This window comes from Eptesicus fuscus, chromosome 15 (genome assembly GCF_027574615.1).
Source record: "Eptesicus fuscus isolate TK198812 chromosome 15, DD_ASM_mEF_20220401, whole genome shotgun sequence".
Classification (NCBI taxonomy): Eukaryota; Metazoa; Chordata; class Mammalia; order Chiroptera; family Vespertilionidae; genus Eptesicus; species Eptesicus fuscus.
The window spans coordinates 36,517,922-36,543,277 of NC_072487.1; the positions used below are offsets into that span (position 1 = coordinate 36,517,922).

A 25,356-nucleotide genomic window follows, 5' to 3' on the forward strand; every position below is an offset into this window, starting at 1 on the left:
ATCACCAGTTCTTTCTTACATTTGGGAAATAGAGACACTAAGCAGATTTAGGAGGCTCAATTAAAGAGGAACCTTAAAAACACGCATGTAGACATCTGCACATCTATTTATTTATTCAACAAACAATATGAGTGCCTACTATGTGCCTGGAACTAAGCTAGGAGTAGAGAGATGAATACTATACAGACCTAGTCTCAATTAACTCATAGGGTTGTATGTCATATATTCTGATGATCTTTTAATTGGCCAGACATCCCAAAACTTAGTGATGTAAAACAGTATTTAGTGATTGTGTTGATGGTTCTGAGGGTCAGGGATTCAGGCTGAGCATAGTAGGGATGCCTTTTCTCTGCTCCATGATATCTACTGAGAAGCTGGAATGACTGAAGATGGCTATAAATGCTCAACTGGGACTCTATGTCTGGGGCCTTAATTCTTCTCCACATGGCATCTGCTGGGGCTGGACTCTCCACTATGGCTTCTTTTCTTCCAAGTGTGGCCCCAGGCTTGGGATGGCCAAGGGAACAGAGGAACCGTGGTGGCAGGATAGATGGACTTCTTCATGGCAGTTAGCTTCTCTCAGTGAGGATTCCAAGAAAGAGTGTGCAAAGAGGCCCAGGTAGAAATCACAGGGCTTTTTATGACTTAACTTCAGAATTCCCAAAATGTCATTTCTTTATTTTAATTAATCAAGTCACTAAGAGGAGCCCAGATTTAACAGGAGGGAAGGAATAGACTCCATTTCTTGATGGAAGAGAAGCATAAATATATAGAGAAAAGGAATATATTAATGGTGATTATCTTGGATGCAAGCAACTCCATCAAGTGATTCTGTTCAGAGGAGACATTGTAAAGCATTGATCTTTTCCATATTTAAGCATAAAGAGCCTCAACTTTTTACTTTAAATTCCATCTGTTAACAGCTGATTAGAATGAGAACCACAATTTTCCTTAAAAGTGAGTCTAATCCCTGACAAATATTTTCAAAATGTTATTACTTGCTCGAAGCATAGGACCTGCACATGTTTTCTTTTGATTCAGTAGCCTATTTACGTTTATTCAGCATCTACTATATACAAGGTGTTTCTTTTAGGCCTTGGGCACCTGGCCGGACCCTTTTTTCCATTGTCTCTATTGAATGCTATATGTAAGGGACATCTGTAAAACGTGTCATGCTTGGATCAACATGTAATGTGTCCCTGCTGTCACCTGCAAAAACAGCGGGGTGTTTTCTTGGTGTACTCATCTCACATTGGGATCTGTTTGGAGAGGAAAAACAACAACAGCACCTTCCACAAACTAACTGAGAAGTCTGAGTTTCTAAAGTACTGTTCCACTCAATCTTATTCTCGATATACCTTGGTTTGGGCCCTCATCACATCTTACTCAGATGGTACCAACAGACCACTAATTAGTTTGTTCTTTATCCTCCTCTAATTCATTTCCCACTGGGTTAATGAAATTGTGCTTCTACAAAGCAAATATGATTCTATCACATCCTTCTTAAAATCGTGCAATAGCACCCCATCACTAGCAATATAACATATCAACTCTTGATATTTCTGGAATCTGTATGTTTTTTGGAAAGCATTAATCTAAAAATTTTGCTGAGGGATTTGAACTTTAGGATAAAGGAATGATACAAGTTGAGAGTAAACATTTTCCAGATGAAGAATCTGACGCCTACAGAGGTGAACTAATGTACTAAAGATTATATTATAGCTGACAGCATCAGAGTGGGGTCTAAGGACAAGAGAATCATGGAGGAAGAATGTCTGCAAATAAATTATATGAACCTAAATACATAGTTAAACTCAGTGTAGTCAGACAAAGTTAGTGATTTGTTGTTGAAATGACTGGATACAAGTGGAGATTTCATCTGTGTTTTTTTTTTTTTTCTCCTGAAACTGGATGTTATAAGTGTTATGTGAGAGAAGACTGAGTCATGTGATTTCAAGGATCACTACTCCCCTAGCTTACCAGATGCCCAAAGTTCCTTTTAATTCATTAAAAGGCAAATAAATATTTTGTTCAACAATTAGAAGCCCAAAGAGCAACTCTGGATAAGTGATGCTTCATGTTAACCTCATGCTTAACTGACTGATGTTGATGGATTTCAGAAAGCACTAGCTGACTAGTAAGTTGGGAACCATGTGAATGGAACACACAAAAATGACCAATAGAGGGGATGGGATGAGTAAACTGGTGTGTCCAACTTTTTACTAAGGATCAACTTCAGATACAAATGGCCTCTGTAAGCTAAGGCCTGTGAGAAACAGTACCTCTGATCTTGCTTTAGTATCTAACCTAGAGAAAGTGTTCACCTGGGCTTTTCATGCGGGTTCCCATTCAGTAATGTGAGGTAGTTAGAATGATCTTAGAGAAGCTGCCTATAATTGGGCAGAATGCGCACACCTTGATGGTACAATCTGTTCAATAAAATTCATTTACAACTACGCATGGAGAGTTTCTTCCTTTTGTTCACATTCTTTTGTTCTATTTTTTTTAAACCTACTCTAGAATCCCAAGGTAAAATAGAGACATATACTGTATATACATACAAAAGGAAATAGAAGGTGGGTAGTTTAGTAGGATTGAGGGTGGTAAAAGGCACTTAGTACCTATTGTGAGAGAAGCTTTGTGCTATACATTTTATACATGGCATTTCATAAAGAAATATTAATTTAAGAAAGTCCTAATGAGACTCTAACTCCTTGGCTGCAGGGACTGCACATGATGTTACTATATAGTCTCATCCAGGTGCTAAAGACAGAGGCTTTCCCATACCTCCTTACCTTAATTCCCCCACCATTCTCTTTATCACCTAATATTATAAGGGGTGTTTATTATGTTTATTACTTATTATCTATCTAATCCTATTAAAATGAAAGTTCCACAACAGCAGGAATTTTTGTCTATTTGGTTCACAGGTGTGTTTTGGCCAGTGCCTAGAACAGTGCCTGGAACATAGTAGGTGTTAAAAAATATTGTTTGAATGACTGGATGTATAATGTTGGCTAAATGCAAAAAATGTAATTGAAATAAAGGGAACCATGGAAATCTGTCAGCAGTCCAGCGTTCCCAGTTTTGGGGAAATGCAGAAATGCTGGAGCTGTATAATCCTATATGGAAGCCATTAGTCATGGGGTAATTTAAACTCAAATTTATTACGGTTAAATAAAATGTAAAATTTAATTAGCAGTCACTCTGCTCACAATTCAAGGGCTTAGCGCTTAGGTGATGGGACAGCAGAGATACAGAACATTTCCATGCTCACAGGAAGTTGTATTGGAGAGCACTGCTCTTGAGGCAAACACGCTGCCAAATTCTTCACATAAGGCAGGACTAACAGGACATTTAGGTGACAAATCCTGATCAGTATCCCTGTAATTTCTCTGCTTTCCTTTGCCTTTGGTTATGAATATGCCCCAGAGTAGAAACTGAAGTGTTGCCAAAGAATACAGGGACTGCCACATGGTCAGGTAGATTTTCTGCTGCCAAAATTGTAAGAGAAACACTTCCTCAGAGTTCATTCCAAATGAGATTCCATCAGCGACTATTGCCCAGAGCCAGGCAAAAGGAATAGTCAAGCTTTTCATTGGTTTAGTACCAGTGATGGGCAACCTTTTGAGCTTGGTGTGTCAAACTTAGCCAAAAAACTGAGCATAACTCGGGTAGTGTGTCACTTTGAGGAAAAAACTAACTCCAAGACTCTAGTCGCAAATGTTTCATCCTCAGGAGCAGCAAATGTTTCATCCTCGGCATGCGGCTGCATGTCATCAGAAATGGCTACGCGTGTCAGTGCTGACACGCGTGTCATAGGTTCGCCATCCCTGGTTTAGGCTCTGTAGAAAACACAGATTCAGAGCTGACTGAAATGGGCAGGCAAAAACACTGGCGCCTCTTCAACTGACATGCTTTAAAAGTTGGTCCAACAGTTATTTAGAGGAGAAGTCTTTTAGGCAGATAACTTTCTTTAGGACTATCTATAAGATTTTGTCTTCATTTTATTTTATTCTATTTTATAATTTTTTGATTTTGTCTTCATTGTAGAGTAAGAGTAGACATTCATGGCACGTTAACTGTCAATTTCCTTCTTTGCATATTATTAATCTATCACAGTAATCTTTTCTCTGAGCCCAAATGTGGTCTCAGAATCATTCTTAACACATCATGGCAGAAAGCAGAAAGCCATGATGTGTTAAGAATGATTCTGAGACCACATTTCAAGATGGGTTTCAGCAATATGATATTTTTCATTTTTTATATTTCTGTTTAGATCCTCACCTGAGGATATGTTCACCAAATTTTTTAGATAGAGGGGAAGGGAGAGAAAGAGAGAGAAGCATTGATCAGTGGCCTCCCGTATGAGCCTCGGCCAAGAATAGTTGAGTATTGTTGACACTCAGATGAAAATGATTTGTCATTCCTGCACTAGAGATAATAAAATATCAACTATACTGTCAAATGGTGAAAACCAAGGAGATTATAGGGTTAAAGAACTCCACTTTTAGGTCTGTCTCCAAGACACTAAACTGTGGCTTCCATGAGTTTAGAGAAACCTATTCTTTACTCCTTACTCAAGACCTTTAGGGGTCACTGCTCATGGATGGACAGTTGACTTGCATTGAATATCCCCAGCAAACACAATAAATATATCTATCAATTCTAGGACAGTTGTCCAACAATTAGGACAATAAAGGAAAGACTTTATTAAAACTGAATGGAGACTTTTCTAGACAACAGTAATCCAGACCTGGGTTGACCTTGGAATGCTACTTTAATGCATCCTCAGTATTTTTCTAGTTGAAGAAGTTTTATAGCAGGTGATCACTATTATATTTAGTTTTCATAAATCCTGTGGTCCATAATCAATATCTGAGAATTGCATGGGGAATCTGGAGGAAACCCATTAAGTACATTGCAAACATTATTTATCATTCATGATACCATTGGGTGAGATGTTAATCTACTCTGTTTCTAGTAGCTGCAGATTCTCATGTCAGCCAAGTTGATTTAGAATTCATTTCCTCTAAGGTAGAGGCATTAAATACCAGGGCATTTTATTATCTGTGCCCCATTCAGATATGTTTGAAATGCATTTGTGGATTTAAAAGCCCTCATTACTTCTTTTCATGAGAGAAAGGCTATGTTTGTAGAACTTCAGAAGTTTTTTTCCTACCAATGAAGTGGGTAAAGAAATGTATATGCCATATTGCATATTTCAAAGTGGCTAAGAGAGTAGGTCTTAAAACTTCTCATTACAAGACAAAAAAATTTTTCTAACTCTGTTAAGGTGACCAATGTTACTAGATTTATGATGATAATAATTTCTCAAGGTATACAAATATTCAATCATTATGTTGCATACCTGAAACTAATATAATGTTATATGTCAAATAAACCTCAATTAAAAACTTTAAAAATAACACTAAGAAGAGAATGCATATGTACATCTCATGTAAAAGCAGAGATGTCTGTGGCAGCATTTTGTGCTTGGAGAGCAGTGGAGAGGACAGTTCAGTTGGGTTGCGGGGTGAATGAGAGGCTCATTGAGATGGCTTTAGAAAGAAGCTGAGGCCAGAATTTAAAGACTTGAGTCCAAGCAAAGAAAAGTGGACTTGACCTGTAAAATAACTGGGTTCTACAAAGAAGCCCCTGGTATTTTGAAGAGTTCCAGAGCTGCCTCAAAGTTGCCTTAGTGGGTGAGAGCCAGGCTCTAGGACAGAGATTCTCAAAGTCTGGTCCCTGGACCAAAGACCAGCATCTCCTGGGTACTTCTCTGAAATGCAAATCACATGGCTTTAATCAGATGTACTGAAATAGAAAATCTGAGATGAGTTTCAGCAATATGATATTTTTCATTTTTTATATTTCTTTTTAGATCCTCACCCGAGGATATGTTCACCAAATTTTTTAGATAGAGGGGAAGGGAGAGAAATAGAGAGAAACATTGATCAGTGGCCTCCCGTATGAGCCTCGGCCAAGAATCGAACCTGCAACCTTTCGGTGTAAGGGAGGACGCTTCAACCAACTGAGCCACACTGGCCAGGGCTCAGCAATATAATTTTTAAAAAATTGTTTTTTAAATCCTCACTCAAGGATATTTTTCCATTGATTTTTAGAAGGAGTGGAAGAGAGAGAGAAAGTCAGAGAGAAATATCAATGTGAAAGAAACACATCAGTTGGTTGCCTCCCAGATGGGCCTGACCAGGGCCCGGGCCAGGGAGGAGCCTGCAGCAGAGGTACGTGCCCCCAACCGGAATTGAACCCGGGACTCTTCCGTCCACAGGCCAATGCCTTATCCTCTGAGCTAAATCGGCCAGGGCAGCAATATAATTTTAAATAAGCCCCTGGGTAATTCTGATGCAAAATAAAATTGAGAACCAGTGGTCTAGGCCTTCCACTCCAGCTTCACCAGAATAAACCTTTATCTTGTCTGTTTTATATATTATACTTCTAGGTGAGATGTCATTGGAGAAGGGGTTTAGGGACATTAAAAAAGTGAAAATCAATACTACAGGGAAGTGGGAAATTGTGCCTCTTAAATGGTTGTCCATTGAAATTGTAAAGTCAAAGGAAAGTGAGGTAGGACCTTCTGATGCCGAACTTACTGGCCCGAACTTAATAACTATCAATGTCCTCTCAAATTTACTTCATTTACATTCAACTATCACCAGTTCACTTTTAAATATTTTTGCTTTTCTCAACTTTTTTCTTTCTCTTTTTTAATTGGTCATATATTTTGAACCAGTCAGAAATTAATTTAAAAAAAATGAGTAAATGAATGAAATGCCTTTAAGAAACCCATGTAAATAAAAATACTAATAGAGAAGTCTACTGTGAGTCTTTTTGTGGTATAGCTTTCTTTTCAAAGGAGACATTTTCAAGTCTGACAGATGTTTGGAAGCAAGAACAACTGTGAACTGTGATAAAGAAAGAAGGTGATTCATGCTAAATAAACTTTTCAAGTGAACTGGGTTCTAAAGACAAAATTTGGCAATGCACTTGTGGTAGTAGTGCATTGACTTGTGTGAGGAGAATGCCCATGAGGCATAGGAAGTGAAGAAGCTATTTTTGAACACACCAGAGAAGTATAAAAGAAATCTAATGTTTATACACTTTAAAAGAATTTCTGAAAGTGTGGTCCATGGACGACTCTTGTCTGAATCTCCTGGGGTTTTGGTTTCAGTGCATTTTCCTGCACCCCAGCCCAGGGACACTGAACCCGGATGTTTAGGGGAATTTGTGTTTCTTTTTCCAAGTGATTCTCGGGTATGCTGAAGTGTAACAAGCGCATGCTTATTTTGAAAGTTTTCTGTATAATAAGTAGCCAAAAAGTTACCTAAGCAAATCTTAGAGGAACATAATAGATGCCTTGGAAATCTTTGCTCGGCTTTAATGGGCTATTTAAAGTTGGGGGCAGTGGTTCCTAGAAAGGATTTCATGATCATAATCAATTATTTACCTCTGTGTTTTTCTGATGTTGCTGCTTAAGGCCACATTTTCCTAACTTGGAGTTGAACAATTCTAAAGTGAATTTAATCACTGTAGAGACCCAATTAGCCACTTTAGATCAATAAAATATTTTCCTTCACTTAGTACTTTCCCCCATGAATTCTAGATAATTTTTATAAAGTCAATGCTTCATTCTCCTTGTGTTGACACACATGGAGGGATCAAATATCAAACTGTACACAAAAGTATTTATTTTATTTTATACTTTCCTAAATCAATGAAGCTACTCTAGCTTTGTGGAACTTGGATATAATAACACAGGTATTTATATATCTATATCTTTATATATTCCACACAAGAAAAGTTGCAAACTTTTACCATCTACTCAAACCTAAGCCTTTTCCTGCCTTTTTAGAACTCAGTAACTAACATCTATAAACTTTTACCATCTACTCAAACCTAAGCCTTTTCCTGCCTTTTTAGAACTCAGTAACTAATATCTAATTGAAAATTATTTGTTATTATATTAGTTCAAATGAGATTATAAGTCTCAAGGGAAGGCCTACTTCTTGCCTAAAACAAACATTCAAAAAAATATCTGGTGATTGATTGATTGAAAATTCTTGTTATCAGTCCTATCTAAGTTTTCACTCAAATTTTAAACACAAACACGTATGCCTATATCATATATACATACAATGATATGTATTAGTATATATAATTAATAATACATGATTAAATGTATTTTATCTTATTAATTTATGAATACAATTTAACTATATATGATTCAATTTAGTAATATATATGTGTGTGTATATATATATGTATATATATACATACATATATATACATCTATATGTGTGTGTGTGTATATATATATATGTACTTAGGGGAATTTGTGTTTATATATATACATATATGTTTATATACACACATCACCACACAAAACACCACCACACTGTCTCGTAGAACTCAACCCCTCTACCAACTTTCCTTTAATTCCATTCAGATTGATTATTTTTTTTTTGTGTTGAGTTTTATAAGACATATAAAGCTTTTTCTTGGTCATTCATACTGACTCTTAGTTTAGATCCACTTTTTGATGGAAAAGGAGAGGAGGCAATAGAGTTATTATATTATATTGTTATTTTGTGGGTAACTAACATACATGATTTCACTGAAGAGATTCTCATGAGGAATGCTAAACTCAAGTACTTTGTCCTCTACGTTTCTGTGATACTTTCTGTTCGTCATAGCACGTGTCCTTCTAGTTATCTGTATTCACATCTGTGTTTTAATCTCCATTAAAGAGTCCCTGATAGGGTCATGTCTTGCTCATCCTCTAGCAGTTCCATGATTATAATAATCACTCAATAAATGTTAACTTGAAAAACAGTTTACAGAACCAAAACTTCTATAAATAAAGCCACCAGTATTCTTTGTATGTACAAGATGTTTCCAACTTTCTTTACTTCCCTCTGAGAAAGTTAAAAAACAGAATCAAGTTTGCACATGCCTTCTTATAGAATATTCTAGAAAAGAGACAGGTAAGATGAAATTGACAGAAATAAAATGGACACTTAAAGTCAGCATGCTTGATATTTGTTTCCTTCTTTCTCACTTGACATTCCAATTATGTCTAAATCATGCTGGAATACAAACCATTGCTATCAATTACTTTCTTTCAGCAGATCTTATAGAGACAAATGAGAGGGCTGTGACATCCTTCAGTTTTAGATGGAAATCTCTTGAGTAGCAGAAAACATTAGTGCCCACGGCATAGAATGATATGTCCTAGGGAATACACCTGCGCTTCTAAAATGACTAATTTTCTCTCTCCTGTCTTTGGCCATTTGGATATATATTTGGAGAGAAACAAACTTGTGTCACATCTCTGCTGGGATATAGTTTTATAATTTGAAGCCATGCAACATATTTTTCCTTTTTAATCTCTACTTTGTGTTTCATTTATGCCTTTACCTCAGCTAACCAAAAAATATTGGGACCCTTAGTAAGCTCACTTTAAACAGGATAATGAGATTTTTGTTGGGAATATATTATCTGTCTCCCATTCTCAAGAGCAAGCCATTGCTCATTTTTTTCTTCACACTATGGAATACAAATTTTACTGGCACATAGAAATGTAAATAGTTAAAACTTAATGATCCCCATCCATTAAAAAGAAAGAATAATTATGCAATATCGTAGAGGTGCTAATTATTGCTATGATGGCAATCATATTACATTATATAAATGTATCAGGTTAACACATTGTATACCTTAAATTTACACAATGTTATATGTCAGATATACTCAATTTAAATAAAAAAAAAGCACTATCAGTCTTTTGGTGTTTTCTCCATAGATGACTCTCCAAAAGTTATGAACAGATTACTTAAAAGCTGCAGTTTTATTTCTTGTCCTGGGGTGTTTATAAATGGTAAATCCAGATGATTATTTTGGGACAAACATAAGTATCTATAATAATAAAAGGGTAGTATGCTAATTAGACCTGATGTCATTTCAGATGTCCTTCCTGGGCCGGAGGGAAGCCAGCTGGGTCCTGGGTGCATGGGGGTGGCCCAGGGGAAGCCAGCTGGGTCCTGGGTGCATGGGGGTGGCCCAGGGGAAGCCAGCTGGGTCCTGGGTGCCTGAGGGCAGCCAGGGGAAGCTAGCCTGGGTCCCAGGTGCCTGCCCGTGGCCGGAGGAGGGAAGCCCAGATCCCGGGTGCCGGAGGGAAGCTGGTACCGGCAGCCAGGGGAAGTGAGGCCTACTCTTGCATGAGTTTTTGTGCATTGGGCCTCTAGTAAATAATAACGTCTGGATGAACGAGGGACATAATCTCAAAACACATTCATTCATTCAGATGCCTTTTTCACACTGACATTTTTCACCTGTGCCATACATGCTCACTGACTGATTAATCTCCCTGTAATCTTAGACCTATGTTGACAATTACCAGGCAAAGTCATATCTACATTCAGTTTTAGCCACCTGAAGCTTGCAAAGTCTTCCTGACTGGGTATCTTCCTGGGTATCTTCAAACAGCATAAAGTAGAATCCTACTATTTAAAAATTTACATTATTGAATGTAATGCTACTTAGGTAGCAGTAATCTATTTGTGTTCACAGTGTTTAGTAATTTATGATTCAGAAATAAAATTTGGTAATATTTCTCAAGCAATAAAATTGGTTATGGATAGTGACTTATGACTCTTTCTAAACTATACAGGTGGGAAATAGAAAATCCAGTACAACAATAAGGAATAAAAAAAGTTCAACCATTTCTTTCAGGTAGTGTATGCCACAGAGCAGAGGTAGGGAAAAAAAGACAAAAATAAAAGTAAGAATTTAATTGTAATTGTCTCCTATTTTATCGAAACCCATTTATGTTTTGATAGATCAGTCATATCTTTTTCTACCTCAAGTAATCTCATTTACAAAAGTTAATTAGTTTTGCCAATTATAATTTGCTTCCAAAGAAATTCCCTTTTAAATTCCTACTCATGGAAAGTGGTTTAATAACAGGGAATTTAAAGGCCCGGTATCAAGGTCACAAAGGTTAAAATGGAGAGATGAAGATTTTATTCACACCTTTAAGAAAATAAAACAATTAGCTACTTAGCTGGATATGCACATTTATAGTTCGTGGGCCTATATTATTTAACAACCTATAAATTAAAATTTTTAATCATATTTAAATCAGCAAAGTAACTGAAAAGTAAAAATTATGTATGTTTCCTATAGTCAACTCTATATGTAAAACCATACATATTTAGGTCCGTTGGTTTATATAAAGAAATAGTTATGCATTTATATTTATTTATAGTGAACTATGTACCAAACTCTGTTGGGCTTTGCTAGAAATCAAAGAAGAAATCTTCCTTGGTGAATGAAGTCTAGGTGGGCTAATTCTTTTTTTAGCGTAAAGAAAGCAGCACACTACTGCAAAATCATGTTCTTTGGAAATAATTTTTTAAATTGGCTGCACATGTGTGGCTAGACAACTTCATTTCAAGCTAAATAAGCATGATTAATTCCGGCAGTTATTCAGATGGCACACGGAAACATTCCAAACTCATTTTATCATGATAAATGTATAATAGCTTTCCTGGAGTAGCAAGAACATACTTTTATCCATACACTTTATAAATATTTCTTTAAAAACTTTAAGTTTTAGCTTTAAATAATCCCCAAGATATAAGATTATATCTTAATTCTTTCTCTCCACACTAGTTATGTGCATGACTTCATATTCTTTGATAATCAGTCATGGTTCATATGTTTGTATAGATCCCATATAGATTGTGCTCTTGCATATTTTGACCATAGAATAATGAGAACTAAAGCTAAACTTTAGTTTTAAAACTAAAACTGACAATTAAGGTTAAAGGGGCATGGGATTTCTGACTCTTAATTTTCAGGTTTGGGCATAATGATCTGGGTTAGTTAAGGAAAAGAATTCACATGATGGAGGGTTGATCAGCTTGGAATGCACTGATTTTATTTTGTTGGAATACACAGAATAATAAAAAAATCAGGAAATTATAATACTAAGAGGCAGCTGAGGGTAACTTAAGTGTTTAAAAGAGAGTACCTCTATATGAGAAACACTAAAGCACATACCAAAAAACACATTCCAGGGAATTTATAATACACCAGAAAGAACCCTGATCTGGGATCATGAGCTGTGTGACCTTGGCAAAGCATTTAATTTCTCTATGTTTCTGTCTCCTAGGTTAAATAATATAAAGTCCCGCCCAGTTCTAACATGCGTAACAGTTCTCTGTTATTAAAACAGAGTCAGGAGTGGTAACTTACCAAATATTTTAACATTTTCAAGGTACACAACCCCAAATAATGACAAAAATAGACACTAGCTACAGACTTTCATTGTGTATGGACCAAGAAAACCTGAAATGCCGAGGTGAACACCTTGCTTCTTCATTAGTTTCCTGAAAAGACACATGCACCGTGAACCCAAACTTGTACCTACTTTATAGAAATACAACAAAATAATTGCAAGCACTAGGAAGCAAAAAATAAGCCAAAAATAAAAACTGCATCAATTCTTTAGTTATTTCAGAAAAAGGAACAAATTGCTATATTTAAATCAATGAGAACTATGGCTAAAGCAAAGCACAGTTGAGGATCTTGTTGGTAATAGATATAAAGGCATTTGGGCAAATGTTTTGTTTTTTTTTCTCTCTCTCTCTTTTATTCCCTTAGTTATAAAGTGGGCCAATATTTACTATCAAAGAAGAGAAAAGTAATTTAATTAAATTTGCCAGTAAGCAAACTTCAATTGTGTGCTTATAAGAATTAGCTTTTAGAAAAAGTATCAAAAGCTTTAACAGGGCTTAAAATAACTACCAGTATTTGCAGCGTTGAGCTAGAGGCCCCATGCTTTTCGTTATTCCTCCTCTCATATATTTTGGTTCATGCACCTACTAGGTGAGGGTGCCGATTTAATGGCTCACCTGGAGTGCTGGGCTGCTGGCTGAGACAAGGAAAGAATGGGGAGAGAAAAGACGGTATTGGGCTGCCATGCTGCATCTCGTTACTTTAAGGCAGACTGGGTGACAGAGAGGTGGAGGGGAAAGTGTCCTGAAGTAGGCAAGCTCACCTGTCACTTTTATTATTATAATTACAAGCTTGTCTACTTACTAGATTTACTGTGATTGCTTTAAAACACACACACACACACACACACACACACACACACACACACACACACACATTTATTTATTTCAGAGAGGAAGGGAGAGAGAGAAAGAGACACAACGCCTTGACCGATTCCTGCATTAAAATAACAGGGCTTAGTTATTTTAAGCCCTGTTAAAGCTTTTGATACTTTTTCTAAAAGCTAATTCTTATAAGCACACAATTGAAGTTTGCTTACTGGCAAATTTAATTAAATTACTTTTCTCTTCTTCTTTGATAGTAAATATTGGCCCACTTTATAACTAAGGGAATAAAAGAGAGAGAGAAAAAAAAAAAACATTTGCCCAAACATTTCAGAGAGGAAGGGAGAGAGAGAGAGAGAGAATCATTGATCGGCTGCCTCCTGCACCCCCCACACCCTACTGTGATCAAGCCTGCAACCCAGGCATGTGCCTTGACCAGGAATCGAACCATGACCTCCTGGTGCATAGGTCGACGCTCAACCACTGACCCACACTGGCCAGACAACTGTGAGCTCTTTGAGGGTAGAAATGGTATGTTATTTTCTACATTTCAGTGCATGGCACAGAGTAAACACAGTAGAATTATAAAAGGTATGAATAAAAGACCCCATCTTCTCTGGGGTTCCTTTCTCTCTCTGGTTTCATGTGTTAGGAGAATTGATCAGGTTAGAAAGTTCCTTATTTAAAACTTCAATGTCTCCCTTGAGTTTTCCCCCTTCAACTCATTCACATCTTGAAAATAAATTACTTTCATCTAATAATCTGTGAGTGCCTGGACCCCACAATTCACTCAATGGAACCTCACGGGGAGAAGAGGGCTATGAAGGGAAGTCCTCCGTGGGGCTGGGATGTTGGATTACTGAAAGAGCACTGGGGGCTGACAGCTGAAGGAAAGGACACGAGGGATTCAAGAGGTGTTTATACAGGGCCAGAGAGGTTGCCTTTACGGAGATTCCCCTTTCCAAGCCGGTTTAGAGGGATTTGACAGCACAGGCTGCCAACTGGTTTTGTAAACATTTAGCATTTGTAAACCAGCTTGGTGATGCTGGTGTTTGTGGCCAAGCCTGGAAGCGGCACATCCCAGCTTCTCCTAAGTTACTAACCTGCACTAAATGGTCCAGATTAGCTGTGCTAATGAAGAAAAGACAAAGGCCCCGAGGCCCCTTTCTTCCCCTCATCCTCTCTATCATCAGTGTGGCCCAGCACAGCTTTTACAGAATATCCCGATTCATAGGACATTTCGAGTATGTTCCCTGGCTCTTTCCCACCAGCCTCCCATGTCCTAATCAACTAAACCCTCTCTTCCAAGCTTGGAACACAAGCTTTGCACTCATAGGTCCCCTATGGGGCCTGGCAAATTACCTACCCGCCTTCTTCTGAATATTTATGTCCAAACGCCAGGATGTCGGATGCCCGTCCACTCCCATCGCAGACAACAACGGGCACGGGAGGGGTGTCTCGAAGGTACTCCAAGACAATTGAGATCACATTGGGTCCTCCTTCCACAATGAGCGCCACCACTGGAACGCCTTGGCCGATTCCTGCATTAAAAAAGGAAAAGAAAAGGAAAAAAGAGAAAAAGAACACAAAGCCAGCAAACCAAAGAAACAAAAAAGAGAAACAAAAAGCACAAACTAAAATTACTGAGCACAGCGGGAGGTAACAACATATGAGGGGATAAAAACACCGAGGGGAAATTTACAGAAAGCCCTTTGGCAGAATGTCCCCCAGAAAGTCTAGTTGACTTTGCCCTTTCCCAACAACGACCAGGTGCTGGGGTCAGTTAAGACACTGGTGACCATACTTGATAGGCGAGGGCATAGTGAGAGGCGGAGAGAAAGGAACGACCAGTAGATGAAGCATTAGACCAGCAGCCAAAGATTGGAAGATAAAAGTGATCTTAAGCAAGTCTTGTATGTATTCAATGGTTCTGTTTGTTATATGAAAAATGGGAAGTTAAATTGCCACCTTCTGGAAGTCATCACGGCGGTAATGCCTAAATGATTCTTTTCATTAAAGACTATGAAAATCAGCTGATGGCATATTTTAACTTGTTGAATCAACCACTGGGTAAGTAATGGGTTTATTTCTGACCATAAATGATCAGCATGATTATTGATTCTAAACAGCATAATAGTCATAACAGGTACCAGGGGACATGGCATCTACCATCTGCCACTACTGCATCCTTCACTACTGAGCAAGGTGCCAGGCACATGATGATTGGTCAGTAAACAATGGCGGAATTCAGTGGTTTCACAGATCTTTCTTAATGGATTTAAACTATGCACGCTGTACCAAAATACATTGCTATTTTCAAGTAAAAATTGCCTTAACATCAGTACTTACATATGGTCCAACCTAACATATTAAAGACAAATATTAAAAACAAATGTCCATAAGAGGCATGAGAAAGAAATCAAATTCATTTTTAAGTGTCATGTCAAGCATCATCTTTATTCATTGAATGATGTCCTTTTATTCAATTTGGTATCACTCTGTATTTTCTCATTCAACCTTCTCAGAATAGTTAGGTCATTGAGCAGTACCATGCTAATGAGATGGTTTTGTAGGTACACAAAGCAGTTATCTTCAAAGAGAACTAATCAAGATTTTATACCACTTCTATAAATAGGAATTAAAATTAGCCTTTAGTCATCTCAGTTCTCCCTCTTCCCCCTTTTGCTTTGGTTTTATCTTATATCAAGAAACTGCTTCCCTGTGAGAAATAATGGTTTGGGGTTTGGTTTCTCGCTCCATTAATAAGAGATTTTATTTCACTTGTGTGTGACCTGCTTTACTTCTAAATCAGTTTTTCATGGCTTGATTTTCATCTTAAAGGAGTGGCTCATACACAAATGGGTGCTGTTTTAAATCAAGTGTAAAAAAAAAAACACCCAGAAAATTGTTCTCAAGCAAGATGCCAAGATTTCTTTTTGTTCCCCAGAGGGAAATGGGAGAGAGGGAGAGAGAGATGACTCATGGTCCCATCAGAGTTTTCTGTGTGTGGAGAAGTTTTGAGAGTTACTCCTTCAAATCCAAGGAGAAGGACGTGAAAGGTCATGCTGCTCCCCTTGACCCAGAAGCCCTTCATGACTCCCACACAAGGTTGCTTGAAGCTCTGTTTGGGTGTCTGTGATGAAGACCCTGCCCCCATTGCTGCTGACTATGAGGACTAAGTACATTCCTCTTGAAAGGCACTTTGGACATTAACCTCTTAGTCTAGTTTTTAGAGACTAGGATCTTTGAATACTTTCATGAATCTGACAGCTAGTGACTCATTCTCCACAAAAATAATTGCACATACAGACAGTCACAAAAATATTTGTATGCAATTTCAAGGACTTCATGGATCTTTGATGCCTATTCATGAACAACTTGCTAATGGACTCTTCCATAACCCCACCCTAAATGAAACACATTGACATATCTGCGAAGAACATCGGCTTGTGTAAGCTTTTTAAAATATCAAGAATGGCATATATATAATTGATTTCAGAGAGGACAGGAGATGGAGAGAGAGATAGAAACATCAATGATGAGAGAGAATCATTGACTGGCTGCCTCCTGCATGCCCCACACTGGGACTGAGCCTGCAACCTGGGCATATGCCTTAACCGGGAATCAAACTTTGACCTCCTGGGGATCAAGCCCACAATCTGGGCATGTGCCCTTGACCAGAATCAAACCCAGGACCCTTCAGTCTGCAGGCCAACACGCTATCCACTGAGCAAAACCAGTTAGGGCAAGAATGCATATTTTTTTAGTGTTGACATAAAGAAAACATTTTGGGAATCTACTGCAGATACAGCTAGATGCCCAGGGCTATGATCATTTTTTTTTTTTACTTTAAAATATTTTTTTTATTGATTTTTAGAGAGGAAGGGATAGGGATAGAGATAGGGAAACACTGTTGAGAGAGAAACATTGATAGATTGCCTCCTGCACGCCCCCTACTGGGGATTGAGCCTGCAACCCTGGCATGTGCCCTGATGGGAGTCAAACTGGTGACCCCTTGGTTCATGGGTTGATGCTCAACCACTGAGCCACACTAGCTGGGCTATCATTTTCTTTATGTTAAAAAAAAATTCAATATAAATGTCTTTGAGGATCCTCACAAATGTATACTTTAATCAGTGAAACCCACTGACCATTCACAAAAATAGCTGTTTAGACTTACAGCTTTAAAAATATAATCTCTATTATTTAGGGGGGAAAGTTTTATTTTATCTAGATTTCTCAGGGAAATTTTTGTGAACACTTGTTCTTTTAGTTTTGAGGAAAAGTAGGTTAGTTCTTTAATTGATTGCAATAATTTTTCATTATAACCAAAGACTTGCAGTAGTTCTCAGAAATTTAATCTTAGAGCAATGTAGATTTTTTTAAGCAGGAAGAGGTAAGATTCTTTCCACGCTTCAGCTTTTGCAATTTTGGAACTGAAAGAATGTAGCCTATAAGACTGTGAGCATGAGCCATGCATTTAATAGCTATATTCTACAAGATTCCAGGTTGACCAGATTGACCAAATTATAAATTAAGCCCCAATCAATGTGTTTTGCAGACTTTGGTCACATTTTGTTATGACTGCTGTGCAATTCAACCCGGGCTCCCAATAAGCAAAACGTGTCAAAACTGTCTTGAAGATTGGGTTTTGTGAGGAAAAATGTCTTAAAATTCCATGTGGCCTTTTTTCTCTCTATTTCTCTCTCTCTCTCTCTCTGCTGACATGAGACTGTAATCTATGATAAGTTCAGGCACTTGTGAAAACATTTGGTGTGTTGTAGTGAAATGCTTAGATAACTGAGAATTTTGATCAAACTAAATTAACACTTTGGTTTTAGTCAACATCACCATATGTGATCCAAAATGCCTATGAGCCTAAGGAATAATTGATTTTTCTGTTGGGAAATGGTTCATATTTACACAGAGATAGAATGTAGCAGGTTGGTCTTTAACCACAAATCATGTGATTATTGCAGTATAGGTCATTTAGAAAGGAGACTTTGAGTTTTATGTGAGAGGTGACTTCCTGAAATCTTAAGCAATTCAAGACTGAGTCTGCCAGTGGTGGGTGGACATTTCTGTTTAACAGCTAAAGCCATGTAGCAAGAACACAAACACAGTTAATTCACTGGCCTTGCCAGCTCTAGAATCAAGTGACTCTTGATTTAGAAGTTTGTGTGGAGAATTCATATGTTTTGAAATTATGCATATAGTGAAACTTTATCCATATTTTATGTTGCAGAATTTAAAATTTGCATAGTTAAGTTCTGCATAAAATTAAAAAGCATTGAACATGCACCCTTCATCCAACTTCTCACTTGAATGGCCTGGTCTTTGAATCAATGGTTGATTCAATCAACAGGTCACATCTCTTGTATTTGGATTACATAATGGGGCCCTTAAAAACTCAGCAACTACCTAAAATCATGCATTTTTCAAATACAGACTTGGGGGAGATTAGCAAATACTGTCGTGATGGGAAGAGTAGCAGTCAAGCTATTTGCCTCATTTTAATGGGCACTCATTTACTGCCTACTTGAAAAGCAATGGCCCAAGTATGCACAATACCACAGCTTTTCACAAATAGTTTCAGATTTAGATTCTTGATGTCCTTAGTGCCTCTCCTCTGTGGTCTGAATTGTGGGATGGATTTATGAAAACTACATAAAGCTGGTAATTAGCTGTGTTTAACTAACAACATTAAAAACTATTCTTGTTTATTCAGTTTAAGGTGCTTCTTACAATTAGGAATATTCCCATTGCATGAATATTCAGGTACAACTGTAGAATATTATTGTTCAAGAAGAGAATATTTTAATATACTATATTTTGTAAAACAAAACATTATTGGAAATCTTTGAGCTTCTAAGGAGCAGAGTGAGTCCAAGAAAATATCTAGGCATGACAAGAAAAAATGCATCTAATTTTCACTAGAATAGCTCTTCAGTCTTCTATGGAAACAGATGTTTGAGATATTGCCTTCATGTTTTGGAGGTAGGATACAATATCTATTTAAGATAACAGGACCATAACTGGAATATGTCTGACTTTACTTGGAAATGGGTAATAAAACCAAAATATCTTTTAGCAAATCCTGATGATGTCCTCATTTAGTGAGTGCCAAACCCAGTGCAAGGCAATCGTGTGTGTCATTATTATGACACTTTTTTGTCATGATAATTCTGCACCTAAATTGATGCTTAGGAAAGTATTTGGAAATATAAAGTAATGCACACACTATTAAGCAAAGTGAAAACACAAGATGCTATACTTTTAGAAACTTATGGTTCTCTAGTGGGGAAGAAATGCCTTGAAAGATGACTGGGGTCTTTCCCTGAGGTTGGTATTTCACAAGGCATAAATTTTCAACCCACTTTAGGACTTCACAAAATTAATAACCCCTTTTCAAGTAAAGTATTATTTGGAACCATGCACATCCCAGTAGTACAGAAATACATCTTGCTATAGTTTGATATCCTCAACATGTCTTGTCATCACCAGTAACTCCCTTATTGGTATTTAACTAATGGAACCCCTTCAAATACAACCTTCCGGTATTGAAAGCTAATACAAATATTTCAGGATAAGCAAGCATGTATATTTTATCTTGACAATAAAAACCTCAGCATCTGCCTGGAGATATGAGGTTGTTAAGACATGGAAAACACGGAGTTTGGATTAATGGGGATGTCTCTCTGAGACAGTGATAACAGATTAAAAATAATGGTATATAGCATTTCTTATCCTGGGAACTAAGAATATAAAATCCATTGAATTAATATGGCAAACCCCATTTTTTTCTGTTTGTTTGGAATATTGTTGAAGTAATCTATTTTGTGAATTATCAGTGCTGCAGGTATTTCCATAGAGATTCTGTACTAGCTCCCACCAGCAAGCTTTCATTTGGGGCATTGTCTTCTTGCTTTACTTTTCTGTCTGGAAATCAGAGGCCAAAGGACAGAAGTGGGGAAATGGACTGAATGGGGAATATCATAAAACTGACAAGGAGGTCACTGTGGCATGTTGACTGGGAACACCCATCTATGTTTCCCCTACCCACACTCCCCTGTCAGATCATTGAATGTCCAAAGCACAGAAGGGCAGTCCTACTTGGCTTCTTTCAATGCTGATTTAATTCCAGACCTCCAGTGGGTCAGATGTGCCTTCCTGGAATTGGAGCGGAGACCCTGGGCCCAAGGTGAGTGACTGGGAGAGATGGATGGGCCTTCATTTTGGAGCATACATTGATGGTCAGTTTGGAAGCCTGGTTGGTCATGGAAAGCTGCTCTGCTTCTCTCACTTCAAGGGTGGAGTTAGCTGTGAACTTTACCCTAACAACAGCAGGAGGGGTTTCGATCCCCTCTTTGGAGAGCTCTATACCCAAGGGAGGAGAGAGCAATCACTCCCTTTTGATTGTCCTTGGTTCCTGGAGAGCAGCACATCTTCTACTTGCAAACGAGGCTGGGACATTTGCCTGCTCTCTCTCTGGCATTGTGGGCCCCATACGGGGGTTTGCCACGGTTTCAGTGGGCTTTCCTGGAAGCATTTCTTCACACAACACCACTCCCATTTCTACCCTACACTCTGAAAGCTTTGACCTCTCTCACTCACCCCTTTGATTGAGATTGTGGGCTGCCTGTCTGGAACTGAGCTGGATCTGTCCTGTCCTTGTTTTCAGACTCTGATTCTCAGTCCCGTGATTAACCCCTACCTTCGTTCGTCTGCTGGCTTCCTGTTGACTCCCACTTTCCCTCTCAGCATGGGCCACTGGGCTATTTTACCTCCTGCTACTGTAAACTTTGACAGCATGACTAGACTTCACAAAATTAATAACGTATTATTTGCAACCATGCACATCCTAGTAGTGCAGAAATACATCTTGCTATAGTTTGATATCCCCAAAATGTATCTAACAAACAGAGCAGGTACATAATTCACAGGGTTGTTCTGAGTAATAAAGAAGTTATTATTTATAAAGAGCAATTAGAATAGATTCTGGCACTTAATAGGAACAAAATGGTTAAACAAATGCAAATATAAAGATTCTTCTTTATATTTATTAAGCTTATATAATGTTTCTACTTTAAATGTATAAATTTCCCATGAAGATGAAAGCAAAATAAATGTATTTTATGTGTTTAAACCAAAAGAGTGCTCTGAAAAAGAAATAATTTGAAACATGCTCTTCCAAAGTTTAAATCAGGGGTCCTCCAACTTTTTAAACAGGGGGCCAGTTCACTGTCCCTCAGACCGTTGGAGGGCCGGACTATAGTTTAAAAAAAACTATGAACAAATTCCTATGCACACTGCACATATCTTATTTTGAAGTAAAAAAACAAAACGGCAAAAACACCCGCATGTGGCCCACGGGCCGTAGTTTGAGGACGCCTGGACTTTAAATAGTCTCTCAGTATGCTTAGGAAGCCCAATTCCTCTCTCATGTATCCAAAAGGCTAAAACTTTCTGTTTGGGGTAGGTGATTTTTTGTATCACTCCCCAGATGCCTTCTACAGGGGCCTCTCCTCAGTGCTTCAATCAGCTTGTTAAGTCTTTTGAGTTCTGTGGGTTGGACAAACATATAAATGCCAAATAACAAAACCAATAAACCACAAACCACCTCCAAGTATATTATATGCTAATAAACTAACTTAGCTTTTGACTCAGTCAATGGAAAACAGTTATTCCCTTGTGACTAGAGACTCTGATTGAAATATTCTGCTATTAATGTCCATGTATAACCAGGACATCCAAACAGCATTCCACATGAATCATTTCAATAGAAAGCCAACAGCCAATCCCATGGGTTTTAAGGCAAGTATTAGTTTCATAAAAGGAAAGCCAGCATTATTTTCTTTGGGGCCATTGTTTGCAGGCTTGATGTTTTAATGTAATTGATCTAAGTCTACAAGAAAATTCACCCAAACAAAGCTATAGTCTTCTTAGTCTCTGCTCTGTTCAAAACCCACATCAAAAGGCATTCCTTGCCTTCTCAAGTGTAAAGTAATCAGAGTGTTTCTAATTCATTTTACTTTTTAATACTTTGCCCACACTCCCCCATAATTGTGCCAGGATCTAGGTCCATAGCCTGTACAAGTTCCTTTGGCTTCTTGACAAAAATTAGTAAGCAACAGAGCAGCCAAGGGAATTATGGATGGAAAAAACATTCGAAGACCTAGCCTACTGTGCAGAGCAGAGCTGGGTAAGAGAGGCAGACAGAAAGGAAGAGGGACATGTTGCTGGTGGTATTTGTATTAATTTACCTTTCCAAAATTATTTTTAAAAATCTCTTTGCATCAGTTAAGGGAGACTGCAATTTCTTTTCTCTGCCCCAAATGCAAAAGGTTCTGTTCTCTCCTTGAGGAATGTTCTTTTTTCTGTGACAAACTGATACTCATCCTTCAATTCCCAGATTCAAAGACAAGCCTTCCTCAGCTTCCTCCCTGTGACCACCTCCCACTGCTAGGCAGAATTAGCCATTCTCATTTATATATTTTTATAGCATTTGCTTTTTAAAAAAGCACATGCCAATAAGTATGTACCTTACATATGTCTTGAAGTTTCATCTCATTAATTACATGTTTGGACATGTCTTTTCTCTGGTAGGTTTATCTTTACATTCCCAGCTCTATGCATAGTAGTTTATCACTAAAATTTGGGGTACAGCAAGGAAGGCAGGATACTAAGTTAACATCAAGTATATCCTGATTTTTTCATAGGTTAGATGACATTATAGGTATTTCCACAGAAATTTTAAATGTTTTTATAACATAAGCAACTTTCTCTCAATCAGCTGACCTGAGATCCAGGGCACTCAGATCTGATTTAAATTTTTATAAAATCAGGAATTATGCCAAATACCCAGTGTCTATGCCCATTGGTTTTCCCGTGGATGACTGAGATTGCTTCTTAACTAATTTTTCATAATTATTGCATCACTGCTGATTATTATCCATAAGCACAGTCTTCCTTGTAATAACAGTCATTAGTGGGTTACTATTGCTTATAGATAAAAGCCCAAATCCTTTCACGTGACAGACAAGACTCCCATATTCTGGACCCAACCTTCATTTGCAGCCTTATCTCCCTCCAGAACTCTTTGTTTACTCTGATTCTGCCTCATCAGATTATTTTCACGATCCTCCATCTAGGATTATTTAACTTCCCAGTAGCCATCCTAATTTTTAGAGAGGAGTCTCTCTCCTACTCCTGATTTCATGGGGGAGGATTTTCCCTGAGCACATCCTTGGGCTTTCTATGCTCATTTACTCACTTGGCTCTTTGGTAAATTTGAGAATAAGTAGGCTTGCTCACTTAGCCTCACTTCTCTCCCTTTTGGCATCTGCCTGCCTGTAGGAAGCCTGAGATCACTGGCTCCTCCAGGGGCCCTGCCCCAGAAGGTGTGCGGTGGGCTGGGGGTGGGAGATAAAGGCTCGCTGTGAGATTCTACCTAACTCAGGGGAGTCACTAAGCCCACTAAGCCAACAGACTTAAAACCATGTGCGCTAGCTTGTCCCCCAACTAAAAGTGGTATTTTGAATTCCATCAAGTACCTCTTTTATTTCTCAGATTGTTCAGGACTTGGATAAGGAAGAGAGGTGCTATTTATTGTGGGTCCTCAGAGATCCCAACTCAATCTTCCAAGTCCAGGTCAGAGGTTACTAATTCCTGAGGCCCTTCCTAACTCTCTCAGGCAGTATTAGTTATTCATTCTTGTGTAGTCCCACTGTTGTTGTGGTTGTTTTCATATCTTTTGGCAGTTATTTTATTTTTCCTTGTTTTAATGGAAGTTTCGTCCACTAAATTATAAACCCCTTGGGACAGAGACCCCCACCCCTCTTAGGCAACATTCTGGTTTTCATAGAGCCTCACTTGGAAAGTAGTTCAAATAAATACTTGTGAAATAAAATTAAAATCTACAACACCCAGGGCCTATACCTTGGGACTTACACAACTGAAGGGATAGGAATAAATCAGTGCTTTTAAAGGGACTGAGTGTCATATCTCAATACTACTGATGTAGCTACTGAAAGTAGAGATGACAGCCATTTAAGTGGCCCCATCGTGTCCTTTCACAGGTCTTAATTACTGGGCCTCACCAGTGGCCAGGGACCTAGAGAAGAACATGCTGAGTGACCTGGGTGGATGCTCACATTTCACTTGTCCATCTCGATTAAGTCTGGAAGAGTCCAAATTCTTAGGGACTCGAACAGGCAATTTCAGTTCAGCTGTCTTGTACTTTTAAATTGAAGCCTTGCTACTTCTCAGAATTGGACTCAGCTGGAGTCCCATGTCCTGGCCATTGGGGAGAAAGATGTAAGCAAAGGTTTACCTTCTTCCCCTTGCTGGAAGGAGGTCCATGAAAATGATTACTTCCTCTAGTTGAAATGAATAGGGAACTATATGACTGAAGTGGAGACCTAAATTCTGCCTCCTCTGAGGTGACTGATATGTTTTAGCAGCTAAGATGCTATAGGAGGCTAGGAGTGACCCTCATCCATCACCAAAGTTATTAAAATAGTTGATGGCCATTATCATATATGAGACAAAGGAAGGGTACTGATTATTAGTAAAGGTATTCAGTATTATTTCTGAGCAACCATTGGAAAAATTGATACATTTTTATTTGATTTCTGGGCATCTTTTCCAAAAGATAACACAAATCCAATCTGATTGAATCTTTACTGTGACTAAATCCTTGGTGTGAAATATAGGCGACAATGTCATGGGGGATCTTCTTTCCTCTGGTTGCAAGTTTCCATGTGGAGGGAGTTCCATTAGTGTGACACATCTAGTCTCCTATGGTTCCCCTACTCTCCACATGTAGAACTGAGTAACCTGATCAGTGGTGACTAATACCTGTGTTTCTCAATTGAATGTAACTAATCTACTAAAATTCTCCACTGAGGAGGATTTAGCTTCTTTCTTTCTTTCCCCATGTCCTCATGCCAGTCAGTGACATTAGTAAAAGTATCTATTGTAGACCCAAACTTAACCTCTGGTTGACCGTTTGGAGTTGGAGGTGAGCAGGTGAACCCGTTTGGGCCTCATACTAAGACATTATCTCTAGTAACTTCATCATTAATCAAAATGATATTTTGATCTTCATCTGCCTGGCTCCTGTGTCCACTCTCAGTCATTTGAAACTTGTCCCATCCAAGAGTGAAGTACAATTTTTGGGGCTTCCTCAAGCCTCAACACCATGAATTGC

General features: G+C 38.1%; 1 protein-coding gene across 4 annotated transcripts in view; it reads right to left on the minus strand.

The window, feature by feature from the left end:
• The window catches only part of TRPM3 (transient receptor potential cation channel subfamily M member 3), a 703,802-nt gene that overhangs the window by 149,721 nt on the left and 528,725 nt on the right, over positions 1-25,356 (minus strand). For all 4 annotated transcript variants that reach the window (XM_054727188.1, XM_054727187.1, XM_054727186.1 and 1 more), the window contains exon 7: positions 14,512-14,686. In XM_054727188.1, coding sequence (XP_054583163.1) covers positions 14,512-14,686 — 175 coding nt within the window. The remainder of the gene's footprint in view (positions 1-14,511; positions 14,687-25,356) is intronic.